This window comes from Mesoplodon densirostris, chromosome 7, assembly GCF_025265405.1.
Source record: "Mesoplodon densirostris isolate mMesDen1 chromosome 7, mMesDen1 primary haplotype, whole genome shotgun sequence".
NCBI classification, from domain to species: domain Eukaryota; kingdom Metazoa; phylum Chordata; class Mammalia; order Artiodactyla; family Ziphiidae; genus Mesoplodon; species Mesoplodon densirostris.
This window is the reverse complement of record NC_082667.1, coordinates 50,267,182-50,286,753: the sequence shown is the minus strand read 5'-3', so window position 1 is coordinate 50,286,753 and position 19,572 is coordinate 50,267,182. Positions and strand designations below refer to the sequence as shown.

At 39.3% G+C, this 19,572-nt stretch overlaps 1 protein-coding gene across 1 annotated transcript; it reads left to right on the top strand.

Moving 5' to 3' along the window:
* Window positions 1-1,778: 1,778 nt before the first annotated feature.
* Window positions 1,779-17,219, top strand: LOC132494162 (ankyrin repeat domain-containing protein 42-like). Its single transcript, XM_060105186.1, has 5 exons — window positions 1,779-1,831; window positions 1,939-2,114; window positions 8,238-8,364; window positions 12,393-12,537; window positions 17,118-17,219. The coding sequence occupies exons 1-5, from the start codon at window positions 1,779-1,781 to the stop codon at window positions 17,217-17,219; spliced, it is 603 nt and encodes a 200-aa protein (XP_059961169.1).
* Window positions 17,220-19,572: the final 2,353 nt, after the last annotated feature.

Here is a 19,572-nt window from a genome sequence, read left to right as displayed (position 1 = left end):
CTCAGATTTTTGTTTTGTGAAGATTTTCTCCCAGTTGTGGTTTGTTTTTTCATTCTCTTAACAATGAAGAGCAAAAATTTTTTTATCAGTTTGCTCTTTTATAGGTTATGCTTTTGATATCATATCTAAGAAATCTTTGATTTACACCAAGTCATGAAGATTTTCTTTTATGTTTTCTTTTAGACATTGTTATAGATACAGTTTTAGGTTTTACATTAAGGTCTGTGATCCATTTTGAGTTAATTTTTGTATGTGGTATGAGTTATGTATCCAAGTTCTTTTTTTTGCATATGGATATCTAATTGTTCTAGCACCATTTGTTGAAAAAGCTATCCTTTTTCTTCTATTGCCTTTGTGTCTTTGTCCAAGTCAGGTGTCCATGTATGCGTGGGCTTATTTCTGTAGTCTGTATTTTATCCATTGATCTATTTGTCTGTCTTTATATCAGTATCACATGGGTGATTTAGTACTGTATCTGAATATATTCATAATTTCTGGCACACATTTCTTTGTCATTCATGCACCAAACTGCTAGTGTGAGTGTAGTGTTATAGAAATAACCTTGAATCTGGCATAAAGCAAGTACTCATTAATTATAGCTGTGAAGTGACAATCTAGTAATAGAGATAATGAATTCTATTAACTGTACAACTTCCTATGTTTATTACTATATTGTTAATGATTTGCAGTAGCTGGTGAAAGGTAAAGATATATGTGTGCATGTGCACATGGTTATGGAAGTGTGTGAACAAAATAGAATTTGAGGTTTTTATGTTTAACGAGTAATTCTCCATGTCCTAAGAGAAAGCATTGAACGTTTTTTTTTAAATTAATTAATTAATTAATTTTTGGTTAGGTTGGTTTTTTGTTGCTGCGCGCGGGCTTTCTCTAGTTGCGGTATGCGGGCTTCTCATTGTGGTGGCTTCTCTTGCTGCAGAGCACGGCCCCTATGCGCATGGGCTTCAGCGGTTGTGGCACACGGGCTCAGTAGTTGTGGCTCGCGGGCTCTAGAGTGCAGGCTCAGTAGCTGTGGCCCACAGGCTTAGTTGCTCCGCGGCATGTGGGATCTTCCCAGACCAGGGCTCAAACCCGTGTCCCCTGCATTGGCAGGCGGACTCCTAACCCCTGCACCACCAGGGAATTCCCAGCATTGAACATTTTAATTAGCAAAACTGTGGGAAAAATATGCAGATTACATACAATCACAACAACAACTTGAAAACCAAGGTTATATTATTAGAAGCTTCATAGAGATGTGGGAAAGATCAAAGAAAATAAGAAATGTGGATATAAAAGTCATTATTTTTCCATTAAATATCAAAGCTATGCTGAGTGCTTTGAGGGTTGAGGAAGGATGAAGATTAAGGGGGCTAGAGCTATAGTTTTCCCTAAAACTGGAACCAGAACTAATTCTATGATCTAAATTAGGCCATCAGGAAAAGGTAGTAAATACAGGTAAATCAAGTAGGGTGGTTCTGGGCTTTCTACTCAGTTGAGCAGCTCCGTTTGGGGGCACACCAAATATTCTTTTGATATTGGGTCACTTCTTTCAGTTGGGTTTTTGCCACTAAAAAATGGAATCTGGGAATTCCCAGGCAGTCCAGTAGTTAGGACTCCTCGCTTTCAGTGCCAAGGGCCCGGGTTCAATCCCTGGTCGGGCAACTAAGATCCCACAAGCCCTGTGGCGTGGCCAAAAAAAAAAATTCTGGAATCAGTCTTTAATATGACTACTTGTCCTTAGTTTCCACTAATTGTTTGAATTCCCCACATTGCTGGATATGCATCAAATTGTCACTGACCTTCAGATACAGTTTTCGTTCTTCACTGGTGCGTGAGTTGGTGGGATAATGTAGAGTGTAATTCCCTAAATTAAATGCAAACTGCTATTTCAATTTGAAAAAGGTTGTGGATCTTGTAATTACTAATTCTTTTCTACAGGTTTGCCCATTTAGCAGCAGTAAAGCTATTGGAAGGACTACAGAAATATGATATAGATAATGAGAGTGAAGTTGATGAAAATGATATTAAGTTTTTCATAAGACATGGTGTTGAGGGAAGCACTGATGCCAAGGATGATATAGGTCTCAGTGAGTCGGATAAAACAGATGCCAGAGGTAAGTGTGCCCTCTTCCATGATTTTTCCTTTAAAAAATACCACAGATTTGGGAATTATTTTAAAGACAACTACCATCTACAAAGTAAAATACTTCGATATTTTTTGGGGAACCAGAACTAGTACAAATTTTTTTTACTATGGGTTGTTGAACATATAAAGAATGTGAGACATGATCTTTGTCCCTCAAAGAGGAAAGGGGTATTTTCCTGCCATATAACCCTGATTTCACTTCTCATGATATTTGTCAGAGAGCCATGGTTCATATGAATGGATGAGAAGAACTGTTTCAATGGCACTCTTTCATAGAAGAAAGGTGAGAAGGATCTTTTGAACGGAGGCTAACCAAAGCAAAGGCAGCTGTAGTAAAGTGAGCAGAGCTTGGGCACTGGATTCAGACATCAGAGCTTCACCTCTTTCTAGCTATGTTACTCTCTGAACCTCGGTTTTCTCATCTGTAAAAATGAGAATATTAATGTAATGTCATCCCACAGACTGCACTAGAGAATGGGAAGTGCCTAGAGGCTTAGTAAATGTCAATTCCCTTCCTCGTGATCTCTGGAAAGTATTTTCAGTTATTCTGGCAGGAAAAACTAGTTGTACCAAAACTATATTGTCTGAGAAAAACTTCTAATTCATGTCTAAATTAAAAAAAAATTTTTTAAGAGCTCCCAGAACATCGTCAGGCAGAACCTCACTCTCCAGGTGATGGTAGAAGCCTCTTTCCTGGTGAATGCAACCTAAAAGATGCTGATATTAGGGGCTCCCAACAAGCAGCCCACCTGGATCACCCCACAGTGAGGCTCAGAGTCAGTGTTCCCATCAGAATTTCCTGACAGCTTTATTTTAAATAGCTTCACTGAGATATAATTCATATACCATTCAATTTACCCATTTAAGGTGTACAATTTAATGGTTTTTAGTATATTCAGATTTATGCAACTATTATTACAATAAAATTTCTAACATTTCCATCACCCCCTAAAAGAAACCTCATACCCATTAGTAGTCAATCCCCCTAACCTCTACCTTCTTCTCCCTTCCCCTCAAACCACCCCCCTATTAGGCAACTGCTAATCTACTGTCTGTCTCTGTAGGTTTGCCTATTTGGGGCATTTCATATGAATGGGATGATACCATATATGGTCTTTTATGACTGGCTTCTTTCACTTAGCACAATGTCTTCAAGGTTTATGCACATTGTAACGTGGATCATTACTTCATACTTTACTCCTTTTTATTGCCAAATATTTTTGTATGGATATACCACATTTTATTTCATTTTTAATTTTTAATTTTTATTTATTTATTTTTTCCTAAATTTATTTGGCTGCACTGGGTCTTAGTTGTGACACGCAGGATCTTTGTTGTGGCATGCGAGCTCTTAGTTGCAGCATGTGGGATCTAGTTCCCTGACCAGAGATCACACCCGGTCCCCCTGCATTGGGAATGTGGAGTCTTAGTTACTGGACCAGCAGGGAAGTCCCTATACCACATTTTATGTATCTATTCGTCAGTTGTTGGACATTTGAGTTGTTTCCACATTTTGGCTATTAAGAATAATGCTGCTGGGACTTCCCTGGTGGTCCAGTGGGTAAGACTCCAAGCTCCCAGTGCCGGGGGCCAGGTTTCGATCCCTGGTTGGGGAACTAGGTCCTGCATGCCGCAACTAAGAAGTCCGCATGTTGCAACTAAAGATCCCGCATGCCGCAACGAAGATCCCACGTGCCACAACTAAGACCCGGCACAGCCTAAATAAATACATAAATATTAAAAAAAAAAAGAATAATGCTGCTATGAACATTTGTATGCATGCATTTTTGAAAATGGAAATGTATTTTCATTTCTCTTGGATATACACCTAGCAGTTGGAATTGCTGCATCATCTGGTAAAAATATGTCTAACATTTTCAGGAACTTTCAAACTGTTATGCAAAGTAGCTGCACCATTTTATATTCCCACCAACAATGCCTGAGGGTTCCAGTTTCTCCCCATCCTTGCCAATACTCGTTATTGTTTGTCTTGTTGATAACTAAAACTGTTTTAGTGAGTGTGTAGTGGTATTGCAGTGTAGATTTGATTGGTGTTTCCCTAATGAATAATGATGTTGAGTATCTTTTCATGTGCCCATTGATCATTTGTATATCTTTTGGAGAAATGTCTATTCAAATCCTTTGCCTATTGTTCAACTGAGTTGTTTATCTTTTTACTATTGAGTTGTAAGAGTACTTGCAGATGTAAGTCCCTTATATCTGCAAGTATAAGTATTTGCAGATACTTTCTCCTTTTCTGTGGGTTGTCTTTTAACTTTTTTTTTTTAACATCTTTATTGGAGTATAATTGCTTTACAATGGTGTGTTAGTTTCTGCTTTATAACAAAGTGAATCAGTTATACATATACATATGTTCCCATATCTCTTCCCTCTTGTGCCTCCCTCCCACCCTCCCTATCCCACCCCTCTAGGTGGTCACAAACCACTGAGCTGATCTCCCTGTGCTATGCGGCTGCTTCCCACTAGCTATCTGTTTTACGTTTGGTAGTGTATATATGTCCATGCCACTCTCTTTGTCACAGCTTACCCTTCCCCCTCCCCATATCCTCAGGTCCATTCCCTAGTAGGTCTGTGTCTTTATTCCCGTCTTACCCCTAGGTTCTTCATGACCTTTTTTTTTTTTTTCCCTTAGATTCCATATATATGTGTTAGCATACGGTATTTGTTTTTCTCTTTCTGACTTATTTCACTCTGTATGACAGACTCTAGGTCCATCCACCTCACTACAAATATCTCAATTTTGTTTCTTTGTCTGTTTGTTTGTTTGTTTGTTTTTTGGTACGCAGGCCTCTCACTGTTGTGGCCTCTCCCGTTGCGGAACACAGGCTCTGGATGCGCAGGCTCAGCGGCCGTGGCTCACGGGCCTATCCGCTCCGCGGCATGTGGGATCTTCCCAGACCAGGGCACAAACCCATGTCCCCTGCATCAGCAGGCGGACTCTCAACCACTGTGCCACCAGGGAAGCCCCATCAATTTCTTTTCTTTTTATGGCTGAGTAATATTCCATTGTATATATGTGCCACATCTTCTTTATCCATTCATCTGATGATGGACACTTAGGTTGCTTCCATGTCCTGGCTATTGTAAATAGAGCTGCAGTGAACATTGTGGTATATGACTCTTTATGAATTATGGTTTTCTCAGGGTATATGCCCAGTAGTGGGATTGCTGGGTCATATGGTAGTTCTATTTTTAGACTTTTAAGGAACCTCCATACTGTTCTCCATAGTGGCTGTATCAATTTACATTCCCACCAACAGTGTAAGAGGGTTCCCTTTTCTCCACACCCTCTCCAGCATTTGTTGTTTGTAGATTTTTTGATGATGGCCATTCTGACCGGTGTGAGATGATATCTCATTGTAGTTTTGATTTGTATTTCTCTAACGATTAATGATGTTGAGCATTCTTTCATTTGTTTGTTGGCAATCTGTATATCTTCTTTGGAGAAATGTCTATTTAGGTCTTCTGCCCATTTTTGGATTGGGTTGTTTGTTTTTCTGTTACTGAGCTTCATGAGCTGCTTGTAAATTTTGGAGATTAATCCTTTGTCAGTTGCTTCATTTGCAAATATTTTTTCCCATTCTGAGGGTTGTCTTTTGGTCTTGTTTATGGTTTCCTTTGCTGTGCAAAAGCTTTGAAGTTTCATTAGGTCCCATTTGTTTATTTTTGTTTTTATTTCCATTTCTCTAGGAGGTGGGTCAAAAAGGATCTTCCTGTGATTTATGTCATAGAGTGTTCTGCCTATGTTTTCCTCTAAGAGTTTGATAGTGTCTGGCCTTACATTTAGGTCTTTAATCCATTTTGAGTTTATTTTTGTGTATGGTGTTAGGGAGTGTTCTAATTTCATACTTTTACATGTACCTGTCCAGTTTTCCCAACACCACTTATTGAAGAGGCTGTCTTTACTCCTAACTTTCTTAATGATGTCCTTGCCAGTGCAAGTTTTTAATTTTGATGCAATCCATTTTTTCTATTTTAAGATTTTGTTTGTGCTTACATTTCTTTTTTGTTGATTGTACTGAGAATTAGCAAGGACTTATTAGAACTGCAGAAGATGAACAGTTGATTTGTAGAATTTCAGGGTCTTCTGAAATTAGTTGAGTAGGAGATTTTTGTGAAGTGATCATTGTCAGCGAATCACAAAAATTTTAAAAGATGTTTCAGGAAAGACCAAGAACGAGGCAAGAACAGTTTCCTTCTGTGGTGTGTTTGACACAAATGCACTCTTACACCCTTGCCATATAGTGAGGCTCTGGCTGGTGCCCAGCTGGGTTGCTTGCAGCTAGTGAAGGTACTATATATGAAGTCATGTACTATTTTCTTGTCCCTATTTAATTTTATTCCAGGGCAAAATCCAAAGGACTGGCCAGTCTCTTCTTGGAATACTAGGTTTTGCCAGAGTGCCTACAGGGGACTGATTGGATTTCTTGTCATCACAGACTTCTTGGAACTGAACCTCAATTCAGAGCATTCTTTAGTGAATTAGGTTTAGGGTCATGGCATCATAGAACCCCATTTGAGGTTTGACTCCTGGCTCAACATTCCTGTCACATGTCATCCAGCATCCAATCACCTTCAGTGACAAGGCCCCCACTATCACCCGTGTGGCCCATTTCTACCTTTTGACAGGGGTAAATGTATAAGGCACTTATCGTAGTGTCCTTCCCATCACAGGCACTCCAGAAATACATGATAGCTCTTAACTGTTTTATTTTTTTTTAACATCTTTATTGGAGTATAATTGCTTTACAATGGTGTGTTAGTTTCTGCTTTATAACAAAGTGAATCAGTTATATATATACATATGTTCCCATATCTCTTCCCTCTTGCATCTCCCCTCCCTCCCACCCTCTTAACTGTTTTTGTTGAAAAGTTTCGCCTTTGTTAAGATCTTTCTTCCTGGAATGAATCCCAATTAATCCTAGCTCTTACCTCCGATGATCCCATAGAACAGCTCTTTCAAAACATAGCCTTCAAATGTTAAAGAATTAAATAAACCATAACAATTCTTTCCATTTTATGTAACATTAAAAAAAAATCCCCTCTACTTGTTTGCTATTAGTTATGGTGGATCCCAAACCTATCTGCCCATCAGAATTGTCTGAGGAGCTTTTACTAACTACTGATACCTGAATTTGTAGGACTGCTATGGGGCTCAAACATACACATTTTAAAAAAGTACCCCAGTTGATTCTGATGTATGTAGTTTGGAACCTGCAGCTCTAACCTATCGAGAGATAAATCAGAGTGGTGAGTGTCAGGGAGAAGAGGCTGTGATTTGCTAACCTGGTTGTAAAGCAGTTTTTCTCAGCTTCTGTGTCATTGACATTTTGGGCCAGATACTTATTTGTTGAGGGGGGCCCACCTGTGCATTTTAAGATATTTAGTAGCATCCTGAGCCTCTACATGCCAGTAGTCTGTTTCCCTCCATCCCCCGAGGTTTAACAAGTAAAAGGTCTCCAGATATTGCCAACTGTTCCTTGGAGGAGAAAATCACCCCAGGTTGAGAACTTGTACCACAAAGGATAGAAAAAATCATGGTTTTGATAGCTGGAGAATAGCTCAAGGTAGCTCTCAACACACTTCTTTCTCAATATCCTCTTGCCTAGATATTACAAGTGACTAATCATAAAATTTGGGGGCTGGATTAGTTCTGAGTTATCATAAATAAATCAAGCATATTTCAGTTTTTCTAATTTTCTGACATAAAAAAATTGTGCATGGTCCTGTAATATACAACTAGTCGTAAAACACTGCTAGCCAGCCTCCCTCCTCTCCCCTCCCCTTCCCTTCCCTGGTATTAATAGTCATAACAATGATATATCCTCCAACAGCAGGAACAGAATCCTCCATTTAGATATTTCACTGCTTGTTCACCCTAATGCTCTGCTACTGATATGTATCCTTCTATGTAGACACCACCCTCCCTCCATCTCCTTCCCCGAACCACACAGACACTGACCATGCAGACACTGGCTTTAGAGGAAGAGTATGCTCCAGGACCAGCATCCTGTGAGCTCATGAGCTGTTATCTTTCTAAACTAGGTTCCTGTTCAACTCTGTCTTGCAGTGAGAGCTTATAAGAAAATTGTAGAATTGAGACACCTCCTGGAAATTGCTGAGAGCAACTATAAACACTTGGGAGGCATAACAGAAGAAGATCTAAAGCAGAAGAAAGAACAGCTTGAGTCTGAAAAGTAATGTCCTCAAAACTTTGATGGTTTGTTTTTACTTACCTTTCTAAATGCCATGTGAGGGTTTGTTGATCAACAACTTATTTTTTCATCCCCACCAAAGGGTGTTTCCAGCCTGTTTTCCTCCTAAGCCCCCAGATGGAGAAGGTGTTAAGATTTTTAAAAAATTGTGGTAAGGGACTTTCCTGGTGGCACAGTGGTTAAGAATCCACCTGCTAGTGCAGGGGACACGGGTTTGAGCCCTGGGACGGGAAGATCCCACATGCCGCGGAGCAACTAAGCCCGTGCGCCACAACTGCTGAAGCCCGCATGCCTAGAGCCTGTGCTCTGCAACAAGAGAAGCCACTGCAGTGAGAAGCATGTGCACCGCAACAAAGAGTAGCCCCCGGTCACCGCAACTAGAGAAAGCCTGCGCGCAGCAACAAAGACCCAACACAGGTCTTAGTTGTGGTGCAAAAAAATTGTGCACCAATTAAAAAAAATTTTTTTTAACTTTTTTAAAAATTAAAAATAATTGTGGTAAAATATACATAGCATAGAATATATCTTAACCACTTTTAAGGCAGAATTCAGTAGTGTTAAGTACATTCTACATTTTTGTACAACCATCCTCCAGAACTTTTTGTCTCGCAAAACTAAAACGCTAAGAAGAGTTCCTGTTTTCTGTTTTCGTTTTTTTTTTTTTTTTTTTTTTTTGCGGTACGCGAGCCTCTCACTGCTGTGGCCTCTCCCGTTGCAGAGCACAGGCTCCGGATGCGCAGGCTCAGCGGCCATGGCCCTTGGGCCCAGCTGCTCCACGGTGTTTGGGATCCTCCCGGACCGGGGCATGAAACCGTGTCCCCTGCATCGGCAGGCGGACTCCCAACCACTGCGCCACCAGGGAAGCCCCTTCGTTTTTTTGAGACCACAGCTACTTTGAGCTTTTCAACCAACACAGTCTCTAGCCATTCCTATCGAATTGGACTGCTTGCTCACAAGTCACCAACCTAGTCCTATGTTCACGGACAGTGGCACCCCTCAGAACACTTGCATATTCCCTCACCTTTCACTTCCTGCACTTGAAATTGTCTCTCGGTACATATGGTACCTCTCTAGTTAATTAATGGCTGCTGGGATAGAGGATGCCAAGTGCTTATTTCCTCCCACTGCCTCTTTGCTTGTCTCTCTGCTTTCCACAGTGGACAGGGAACACAGGGAGACAGGAGGGGAGACTTCTAGTTTAATCAAAACATGGGTCTGTAAAGAACAGTACACATGGATTCTCCGCTTCCCCTGCCCTTTCCTTTGGTTGGGCCTCTTTCCCTCATACTCTTAGAACCTCCTGTTTCTCTTGCATTCACCCTCTTCTGAATTTAATCTCAGTAAGAGGTCTGGTAAATGTATTCAGAGTAACATCTAAATCTTTGATAAGATGGGTACTTGGGAGTTTGAACAGAAAACAAAATCTTAAGCCAAAATACTCTGTCTCTTAATGGGATTTTTAGGCACTAGGAAGTTGTGGTAGACCAAAAAGAAATTTTCTTTTTTTTACTCAGGGGCCTTCTTGGTATTTCATAAATCACATCACATAAGTAGCTGTCCACTGCCTGCCCCTCTCTCTCTCTGTCTCTCTTTCTCTCTATATATATATTTATATATATATATATATATATATATATATATATATATATATATGTATGTATGTATGTAGGTATGTATATTTTGGCTGCATCGCACAGCATGCGGGATCTTAGTTCCTTGACCAGGGATTGAACCCATGCCCCCTGCAATGGAAGCGTGGAGTCCTAACCACTGGACCGCCAGGGAATTCCTGACTGTCTCTGTATTGATTAAAGTGTTTGAGATGTAGAATATTTTTAGTATTGGCCTCTGCCTAAGAACCTAGCCGAAAGTTCTTAGCTCCCTTGTAGTCTAGAAAAGTACTTCACGGTAGAGCAATTATTTCCTAGATAATGAGCTTTAAGTTTTGTTCCCTTTACTTCTCTTCCAAGGCATATTACTGTATTACTGCTAGGGATGCTTGTAGTACTTCTGAGCACTACTGTATGGTAGGCACTATATAAGCCTCTTGTATATATTCTTTCATGCAGTCTTCACAGCTCCATTAGCTATTATCTCAGTACGTGGATTAGGAAACCAAGACTGAACTTACAAGTTAAGTAACTCTGCATGAAGTCACAAAGGGAGGACTAAGGGTGGGGGGTGGAGACAGGATTTGTGTCTGAGTCTGTATGACTCCAAACCTATTATCCAAGGTCATTACAGTTTTAATAATAGTCTTTAATGGAACTTTTAATTCTAATATTCACATTTCAGTGTGAAATGGTTATTGTATTGATGTAAGTCATTTGAGCAGAATTTTTTTTTAATAAAGATTGCTTTAGCCTTTGTGCCAGATTGTAGTTTCTTATTAGCTGAGACTGCAGTGTTTCCTCTGAGTAAGCTTTACTTCTTCTCTAGTATGTGTTTCTCACTTTGTGTTGAGTACATCTGAAGACATTTATTCTTGGGGTACAAACTCCTGATCTTATATCTAATTGTAAAGGAAACCTGGATAAGTATTAGTTTGAGGGATGTCCTTTTGCCTTTTTTGTTGTTGATTGGTTAGATGAAACTCAGAATACAGCAAAACGTGGTTGTGTTATTCTGTCCTGGGGCTGATTTTCTTTTCTCATTTGCTGAATTCTAGTTTTCCACAGTTAATGTTCTTCTTTCCTATATCCAACCTCAACCCCACTCACTTCCATACCAGAGCTACTACTGTATACTCTTAGATTGCCCTCCTTCAGACCTGACATCCAACTCAACATGCCTTGGGAGTTCTGATGCCCTCACCATCCAGCAATAAGGCAGAAAGAAACTCTGGTTCCAGTCCTAGCATCGCTTGTCTGGGTATATTTTAACATCTTCCTGATACTTCCTGTCTCCCAACTTCCTGTCCCTGCTCCCTCACCCCCCACCCTCATCCCCTGCAGTCTGCTCATCATGTTAAAACCTAAGTCAGATAAACCTCACATATTGTTGACTGAAAGAAGCCAGGCACACAAATGAATATAATGTAAAATTTCATTTACAAGCAGAGACAAAACTAATCTAACACGATAGGTATTCAGAAGTGTGGTTACCTCTGCGAAGTGGGGGTTGCCTGGGAAGGGCATGAGGGAACTCTCTGAGATGATGGAAGTATTTTGTATCTTGGTAGTCATGGTGGATGCATTAGTGGAAACTCATTGAATTGTTTACTTGATATTTGTGTAATTCACTCAAAGTAAATTTTACATCATTAAAAAAAACAAAGCTAAACAAAGCAAAAGACATTTAAGTTAGAGCATGCCGTTTCCCTGTTGAGATCCTCTAATAGCTTCCCATTTCACTCAGAGTAAAAGCTGAGTCCTTGTTGCGACTTACCAGGCCCTACTTGTTCTGGCTCCCTTTTACCTCTCTGACTCTACTCCAGCCACATTGGCTTCTTTCTTCAAGTTCACCAGATGTTCTTCTGCTTTAGGGCCTTTGCACTTGCTATTCTCTCTGTCTGGGTTGCTCGTCCCCCAGATGTCTACTTGATTATCTCTTATTTCCTTTGGGACTTTGCTCACAAGCCCCCTTCTCAGTAAGGCCTTCCCTGCTCATTGTGTATGGGGTATTAACCCCCTCCTCAACAACATTTCTATTACTTTCTTGCTTTATTTTTTTCTCCCTTAGCATTTATCACCTTCCAACATACTTATATTTACTTACTTATATTTAAATACATATATTTACTTATTTATTTTCTTTACTGTCTTCCACTACTGCTGCCAAGGTAGGCCCCACAAAGGCAGATTTGGCCTGTTTTGTTCACGACTTTTATCTCCAGTATGTATAGATCAGTGCTGGCTCATAGTACACTCTCAATATATATTTGTTGAAAAAATGCTTTCTTTGTTTTATCTGCCTTAAATATAATGTATATAATGTATGGATACTTTTCACTATTACCAAAAATAATTGCTAGTTGATATTGGAGATTGAAACCAAATTTTTTTTGACAGGACTATCAAAGAGCTGCAGGGCCACCTGGAGTATGAACGACTACGCAGAGAAAAATTAGAATGTCAGCTGGATGAGTATCGAGCAGAGGTGGATCAACTCAGGGAGATGCTGGAAAAAACTCAGGTTCCCAACTTTGCGGCTGTGGTTGGTATCCTTAACACATTTATCTTTCTCAAGAAGTAGTATACAGGAGTAGCTAAGAGTACCAGCTTTGGAGGGGGTATTTGGGTTTGAATCCTGGCTGCAGCCATTTTTGGTTTGGACAAGTCATTTAACCTCTCTTTGCCTTATTTGTAAATTGGAGTTAATAACTTATATTTTCTAGAGTGTTGTAAGGAGTAAAGGAATATACATATACACATACATATATATATACACACACACTCACACATTACTCTATAAAACTATATATACATACACACACATATGTGTCTGTCTATCTACCTATCTATCAGTTGGAATAGCAACCTGGTTCATATGTGTGCAGTAAGTTTTATTCTTATTATTGTATCATGTAAGGAAAAAAAATTTATAAGAGTAATCAATAAGAATTCTGAGACAGCTATGGAGTATGTATGTTTTAATTCTAAATATTCAAAATAAACTCCTCTGAAAAGAAACTGACATGAGAAACAGATAACAAAGAACAAATGAAGAAAAGCAGGTGGAGTATAGAAAATAGAATGAAAGTGACAGCAAGAAACCCCCAATGGTGCTTGTATTTCAGGCCATCCAGTCTCAGTAGAGCAGGCAGAAAGCTCACCAGGGAAACTTTGACCCTCACTCTCCTCTGCTCTGAAGATGTGGCCTTTGTGGGCAGTTCATGTGACATAGTGTAGGGATTCAGGTACGTTTCATATTTTCCTTCCATAGGGAATTTTTTTCCTCAGTCCTCGTGGGTAAGTTAATTTTGTTCCATATCTACATCACCTCAAATATGATATATAATAAAAACTTCCTGGCTTCTTTTTATTTTGTACAAACTAATCATTAGTCTCTTTAATAACCACTTAAAAATATTAATGCATGTGTTTGTTGTAAAATGTTAAAAACAGGGCAGACGCTTCTCCCCATACCAAGTTCCACTCTCCAGAGAAGCTGCTGTTAATGGTTTGGTCTCATATTAGACAACATTCTGTTCATCTGCAAATGTGTGTATTTCTGTATAAAAATTCACTTTTTCTGGGTTTTGGTATCTCACAAGTGCTTAATTTTCCAAGGGATAGAAATAATCATCATAATTAATCCATTATCTTCATTTTTGCAGTGACCATCTTACACCACGTTTAGCCTCTGGGGACACTTTAGTATGGAGAGGCTGGCTGGGGCAGTCATGTGGTGTTGGTTAGTGGACACACACCTTTTATAAACTACCACTGACACTCCAGATCCGCTCCCTCTCTACCTTGTGGCAGGAACTCTGCCTATTCTAGTCTCCTCAGAGGCAAGAACATACATTGTTCTTCGCTAGCTAGCTGCCTAGATCTTTTGGAGATCACCCAAGCTGCACACCTTTTGAGTTGATGCAGATTGATGGTCTACATAGAAAATTTTTGGGTTTTAGCTATTTAAAATTATTCTTTTCTTGCCCAGAAATGTCTGTTCCCAGGGTGGTTTGATGTCACACACTAATAGAGCACATCCTTCCTAAGACCTTGCTCTCTACCAACAATGTGAAGCTTTCAGGAGCGCTGACTCGAGGTCCCTGTACTCTGGGCCCATCGTTCTTTGCGGTCCTGCTGTAGGTTACACGAGTTTTTGTAAATGAGCAAATGTCACTGACCTCTCATGGCAGCTGCTTATTTTCTGTTCTGCAAAAGCTTCTGGGTCTCAATTTCCTTATCTTTAAAATGAGGATAACACCTACCTCATGGGATGGTATTGATATTAGATAAAATACTGTGTAGAACTCCTGAGGTATTTTCTGTCTACTAGTATTCATGGTATTATATTCTCCCTTCCTCATATCCTTTTCTCTTTTTTCCTTTCTTTCAATTTTCTGCATTTGAGTTGTATAAACAGTGGATAAATGTGTGTAGCCCTATGCATCTGAAAGGAGGAGGAATTAGTTTATTGTGGAGACTAAATATGTAAAGTATAAATAAAATGAACTTTTGATCCAGTGCTCATTTATATAGAGGCTTCAAGAAGCTCTGACTAAATGTCTCCTGCCACCTTCTGGTAAGGACCTATGATTGCATATGACTTTTTCCCCTGTAAAAGAATCTGCAAGAGCATAATTTTTAGCCAGAAAAAAAATTCCTAGGATAGTCTGACATAAAGCACTTAAATAGGTTTTTTTATAATAACTGGTTTTGATGATAATAATAAATTTTTATAGTGCTTTTTCACATATTATCTCAGCCTGCATTAACCCACTTCACCAGCCTTATTCTTTTCTATTCTCCTACACGTCGCCTACCTTTTCTGAACTTGCCCCACACTTTCCCACCCCCAAGCCTTTGCTCGTTTTGTCCATATACCTTGAAGCTTGTCAACTCTGCCTCTCAAAATCCTCTTTAGGAACCATCTTGTTCATCAACCTTGTCCTAGCGCCCCTGACCACAAATGATCTCTCCTCCTTTCAGCAAGCACTTTGTACTGCTCTGAGGTCACCTCATCATTTGTATTATAGTTTAATTGGCTACTTTACACAGAGCACTGAAAATTTAAGTTCTGTGAGATCATCTAACTTGCCTTGATTAATAGGATCATCATCATCCACAGTTACTGAGTACTTGCTATGTGTTGTGCTCAGTGCCAGGAACTTTATACCTGGCAGATGTTATTATCCTCATTTTACAAATAAGAAACCAAATCTCAGAGAAAATAAGGAATTCGCGTAAAGTCACACAGCTTGTTAGATGGGCAGCCATGATTTGAACCTAACTGCCTAACCCCCTTTTAATGACACTTGTTACTGCCAGTATAGCGCCCTTGCCCTTCCAGCTCACTCACTGTGCTTATGAGAAGATTTAGTTTGAAAAATTGGTCTTCAAATTTTTTTTTAAAGAAGATGTTGGGGGTAGGAGTTTATTAATTTTATGTATTTATTTTTGCTGTGTTGGGTCTTCGTTTCTGCGCGAGGGCTTTCTTCAGTTGTGGCAAGCGGGGGCCACTCACTATCGTGGCCTCTCTTGTTGTGGAGGACAGGCTCCAGACGTGCAGGCTCAGTAGTTGTGGCTCACGGGCCCAGTCGCTCCGCGGCATGTGGGATCCTCCCAGACCGGGGCTCGAACCCGTGTCCCCTGCATTGTCAGGCAGATTCTTAACCACTGCGCCACCAGGGAAGCCCGGTCTTTAAAATTTTTGATGTTAGCTCTTCAAATAAGTGAATTTATTTATGAAAATTTAAATATAAAATTTATAGTAATTTGATAAAATGTTACTTATACTGGAATTATACACAGTAATTCAAACATTTATTTCAAGATATGTCTTAAATACAAAGTTGAGGTGATGAAGCTTCCAAAAGATAATGCAGTGGGATATCTTTGTGACCTTGGGGTAGAAAAAATATTGATAGATTCAACTTTATTAAAATAAGACTTCACTTTATCAAGGACAACATTAATAGATTGAAAAGGCGAGCCAAAGAGTATGAAAATATATCTCCTTCCTTCTTATTTTCCTTCCTTCTATCCAAAAGCACAAAGAACTTACACAAACCAGTATGAAAAAGACAGACAACCCAGTAAAAAACCGGGCAAGACATGATCAAGTACTTTACAAAAGAAGATATCCAAGTGGCCAATAAACATGAAAATGTACTCAGAAGTGTTACCAGAATTATTAGTTATCACAAATATAAATTAACACCCAACAAGGTGTCAATATACCACCAAAATGGCTAAAATTAAAACAATACAAAACAGACATTACCAAGTATTGATGGGGATGTGGAGCAAGTGGAACTCTTATACACCACTGGTGGAGTGTAAATTGATTTTAATCACTTTGGACAATTGTTTGGCCATATTGAGTAAAGCTGAACATATACACATCTGTGACTCACTTCCCAGTGCAATGAGTACATGTCTCTTCATGTACACAGATGGGCACCAAAAGACATGAACAAGAATATTCATATTAGCATTATTATAAATATCCCCCGAACTAGATGAAAAATTCCATCAACAGTAAGAATAAATACATTTTGGTGTAATCATACAATGGAATATTATAAAGCAATGGAAATGTATGAATTACTGCTCTACACATCACTGTGGGTCAATTTCACAAACAATGCTGAGCAAAAGAAAACTACAGTATGATGCCATGCAGTCCCAAAATATGTAAAATAAATCAAGTTAATAGTGCCTGGGAGGAGGCAAATGGATGCTTCTGGGATACAGGTAATGTTCAGTTTCTTGTTCAATTTCTTGATTTCAGTTGTGGTCACATTGGGTGTTTTTACTTTGTAAAAATTCATCACACTGTACACTTTTTGGGGTGCTCTTTGATAGGTGTATTGTACTTAAATAAAAATGTTTATTTAAAAAATGTAAACTAGATGGGAACTATAATAGCTTTGGTAGAGATGTCTGTCTGCAGATTGATGCAGCACTGAACTCCTCATAGCTTCCATCTCCAAAACCAGTATCATTCGAGAAGTCGTTGGTCTAAAGCTTTGGGCCATGCTTGCTAATCAAGAATGGCCAACCTGGAACTGGTAATATTCTATGAATACTTCTGTGTTTAACTTACCCTTGTTTTCTACCTAGGATGTGGAACCGGGTTGGGCTTTGATATGGTCTCTGCTGGGCTTCTCCCTGTCCTCTGACATCCTAGCCTGTGAGCCTGTAAGAGTCCTTGGAGCAATCTGAGGGCTTAAGTGAGTTTATCCAATCTGAGCTGTTAGTCTAAGGAAGTTCTAGAAGTTTGTGATTTTTCTCTCTCTATTGGTTATACTGCTTTGACACTGATAAGAGACTGTTCTGGTAATCAAAGTGGGATTTATCTCCTTTTAGTTGTGTATGCTTCCCAAAACTTATCAGATTGCATGAAATTGTTTTAAAAACAAGAGTTCCATATACCCAGGCAATAATTTGTAGACACATAACCTGTCAACAGTTTCACGCAGTATTATTAATCTCTTCAACAAATCTGTAAATTCTTTCAGATGGAAACCGGTTAATATTTAAAATATATACATTTTCACACAGGGGTGGCTGTTTAATTTACACTTAGAATTGCTTTAGGTGCCTAAGCACCATGATTCATGTGTTTAATATCTCAGTGTTGCAGTTCTCTTTTCCTGAGTTTGGGAGAAAACACGTATTAGGGAGAAATATGTTTCTGGCTATAATTTATGATGAGGAAATGAGTAATCTTGGTGAAGAATGTTCCCCAAATGCAGAAACTTCTGGAATTTGAAAGTTTGGAACTTTTGACGAACACTTACTGGAGGCCTGTTGAGTGCCAAGCACATATTTTCTTTTGAACCAGTTTACAGTAAGGCTTGCTTGGTTTGATAGAACAACTTACATATTTGATGTTAGTAGATGCTTTGGTATTTGACCACTATATAGAGTATTTGGGATTGTTTAAACTCCTTTAGGAGTTAGCATATATGAAAAGTAAAGGAAAATAAATATAACTGTTTCTGAAAGTCTGGTAACTATTAAGCACTAGAAAATTGGCTACCTCTGACAAGTAGCTTCCTCTCTTTTCCTACATTTTCTATATTCTTTCTCTAATTCTATCTAGTTGAATGAGGTTAGTAAACTCCTGCCCTACCTCAGTGTTCTTCTTTCCTAGACATTTTTGCATTCATCCCCTAATGATCTTGAGGACCTCTTGAAAGCTGGAGAGTGAACTGAGCACCTCTTTTATATCTGCTATTCCACCACAGACTCCTGAGTGGGAACCAGATCTCATTCCTTTTTGTATACCTGTAGCACAGTATATACAGTATACAGTGTAGTTTTAGGAACTGAATGAGCAAATTTTTTGCTGGAAGACAGGATGGAGGAATGGTTACAACATGAACTTTGGTGTTGGACAAAATTTGGATTTGAATCCTGCCATTTACTTAGTTTTGTGACCTTGGGAAAAGTTGATTAACCTCTTTGATTTCTGTCCTTGTATCTGTAAAATGTTGGTAATACAACCTACTTCACCTTGTTATATATGTAAAGTATGAAATACAGTGGGTACCATATGCTAAGCCCCAGTAAAAGGTTTGTTGTCACTGGTCTTCAAACTGGTTGGCAAGCTTTTTCAAGAGAAGGGACCATCACATTGCCCTATGCCCTACAGTGCCTGGCCACTATAAGGGAGGGCCAGCAGATTCCCCATTTATTCCCCTCTCAAGGGGGAGGGAACATGTGTGGTTCTGTTTTCCTGGGTGGTGTTGGAAAAACAGCAGTTTGCTTCTATGTTCACACACTACTATGAGTTAAGCTGACTGACCTTATTAGCAAAGGTGTAGGTGGGAACACCTTGGGGAATCCTACCTCCAGCCAGGGGCTCTCCTGATGGACACGTGGCCTTGTGATGTTCCTGAAACTCCTGCATTCAGATCTGTCCTGCCCAACTGGGCACAGAGCATTTTTCTGACTAGAAGAATTATTCAAAGATGACTAACATCTACTGAGTATCCACTGTGTTTCTAGTCCTCTCTTACTCCTTCCGAGAGCACTTATTAAGAATCTTCTGTGCTAGGTACTGAGAGTACCACAACGGATGAGAAATATTCAGAAACAGTGTGTGGCAGGACAAAGTGAAAGAGACGAGCAGTTGAGGGATGTTTTGTGAACAGAGAAGGAAATACAGGATCCAGGAAATGGGATTCCTAACAGAATGGGGCTTGCAAAGAATCCAGAGGATGCCATGCTAATGCTTTGTGTTATTTTGTTTAGTAATATGTTGTAAAATGTTGGTCTAAAATAGAAGCAGAAACAACAAGGTGTTGTTCTGTGTGGGGGATGTATGAGGTAAAGGTAGGACTGGATGATTTCTCAAGGTGCCTCCCAGTCTGATGAATCAGCACAATATGAACTGGTACTTCTGATGTAAGTATTTACACAAAAGTCTAAAAGAAAAGAAATATAAACCAGAGTTGAAAATGTTGTCATGGTTAAATTTTTTCTTTTGGAACAGTAACGTAGAAAGACAAAAATGTGGCTAGCATAGAAATCTTATTTGGCTCTCTTTTCCTTTGTAGGAAGATGACCC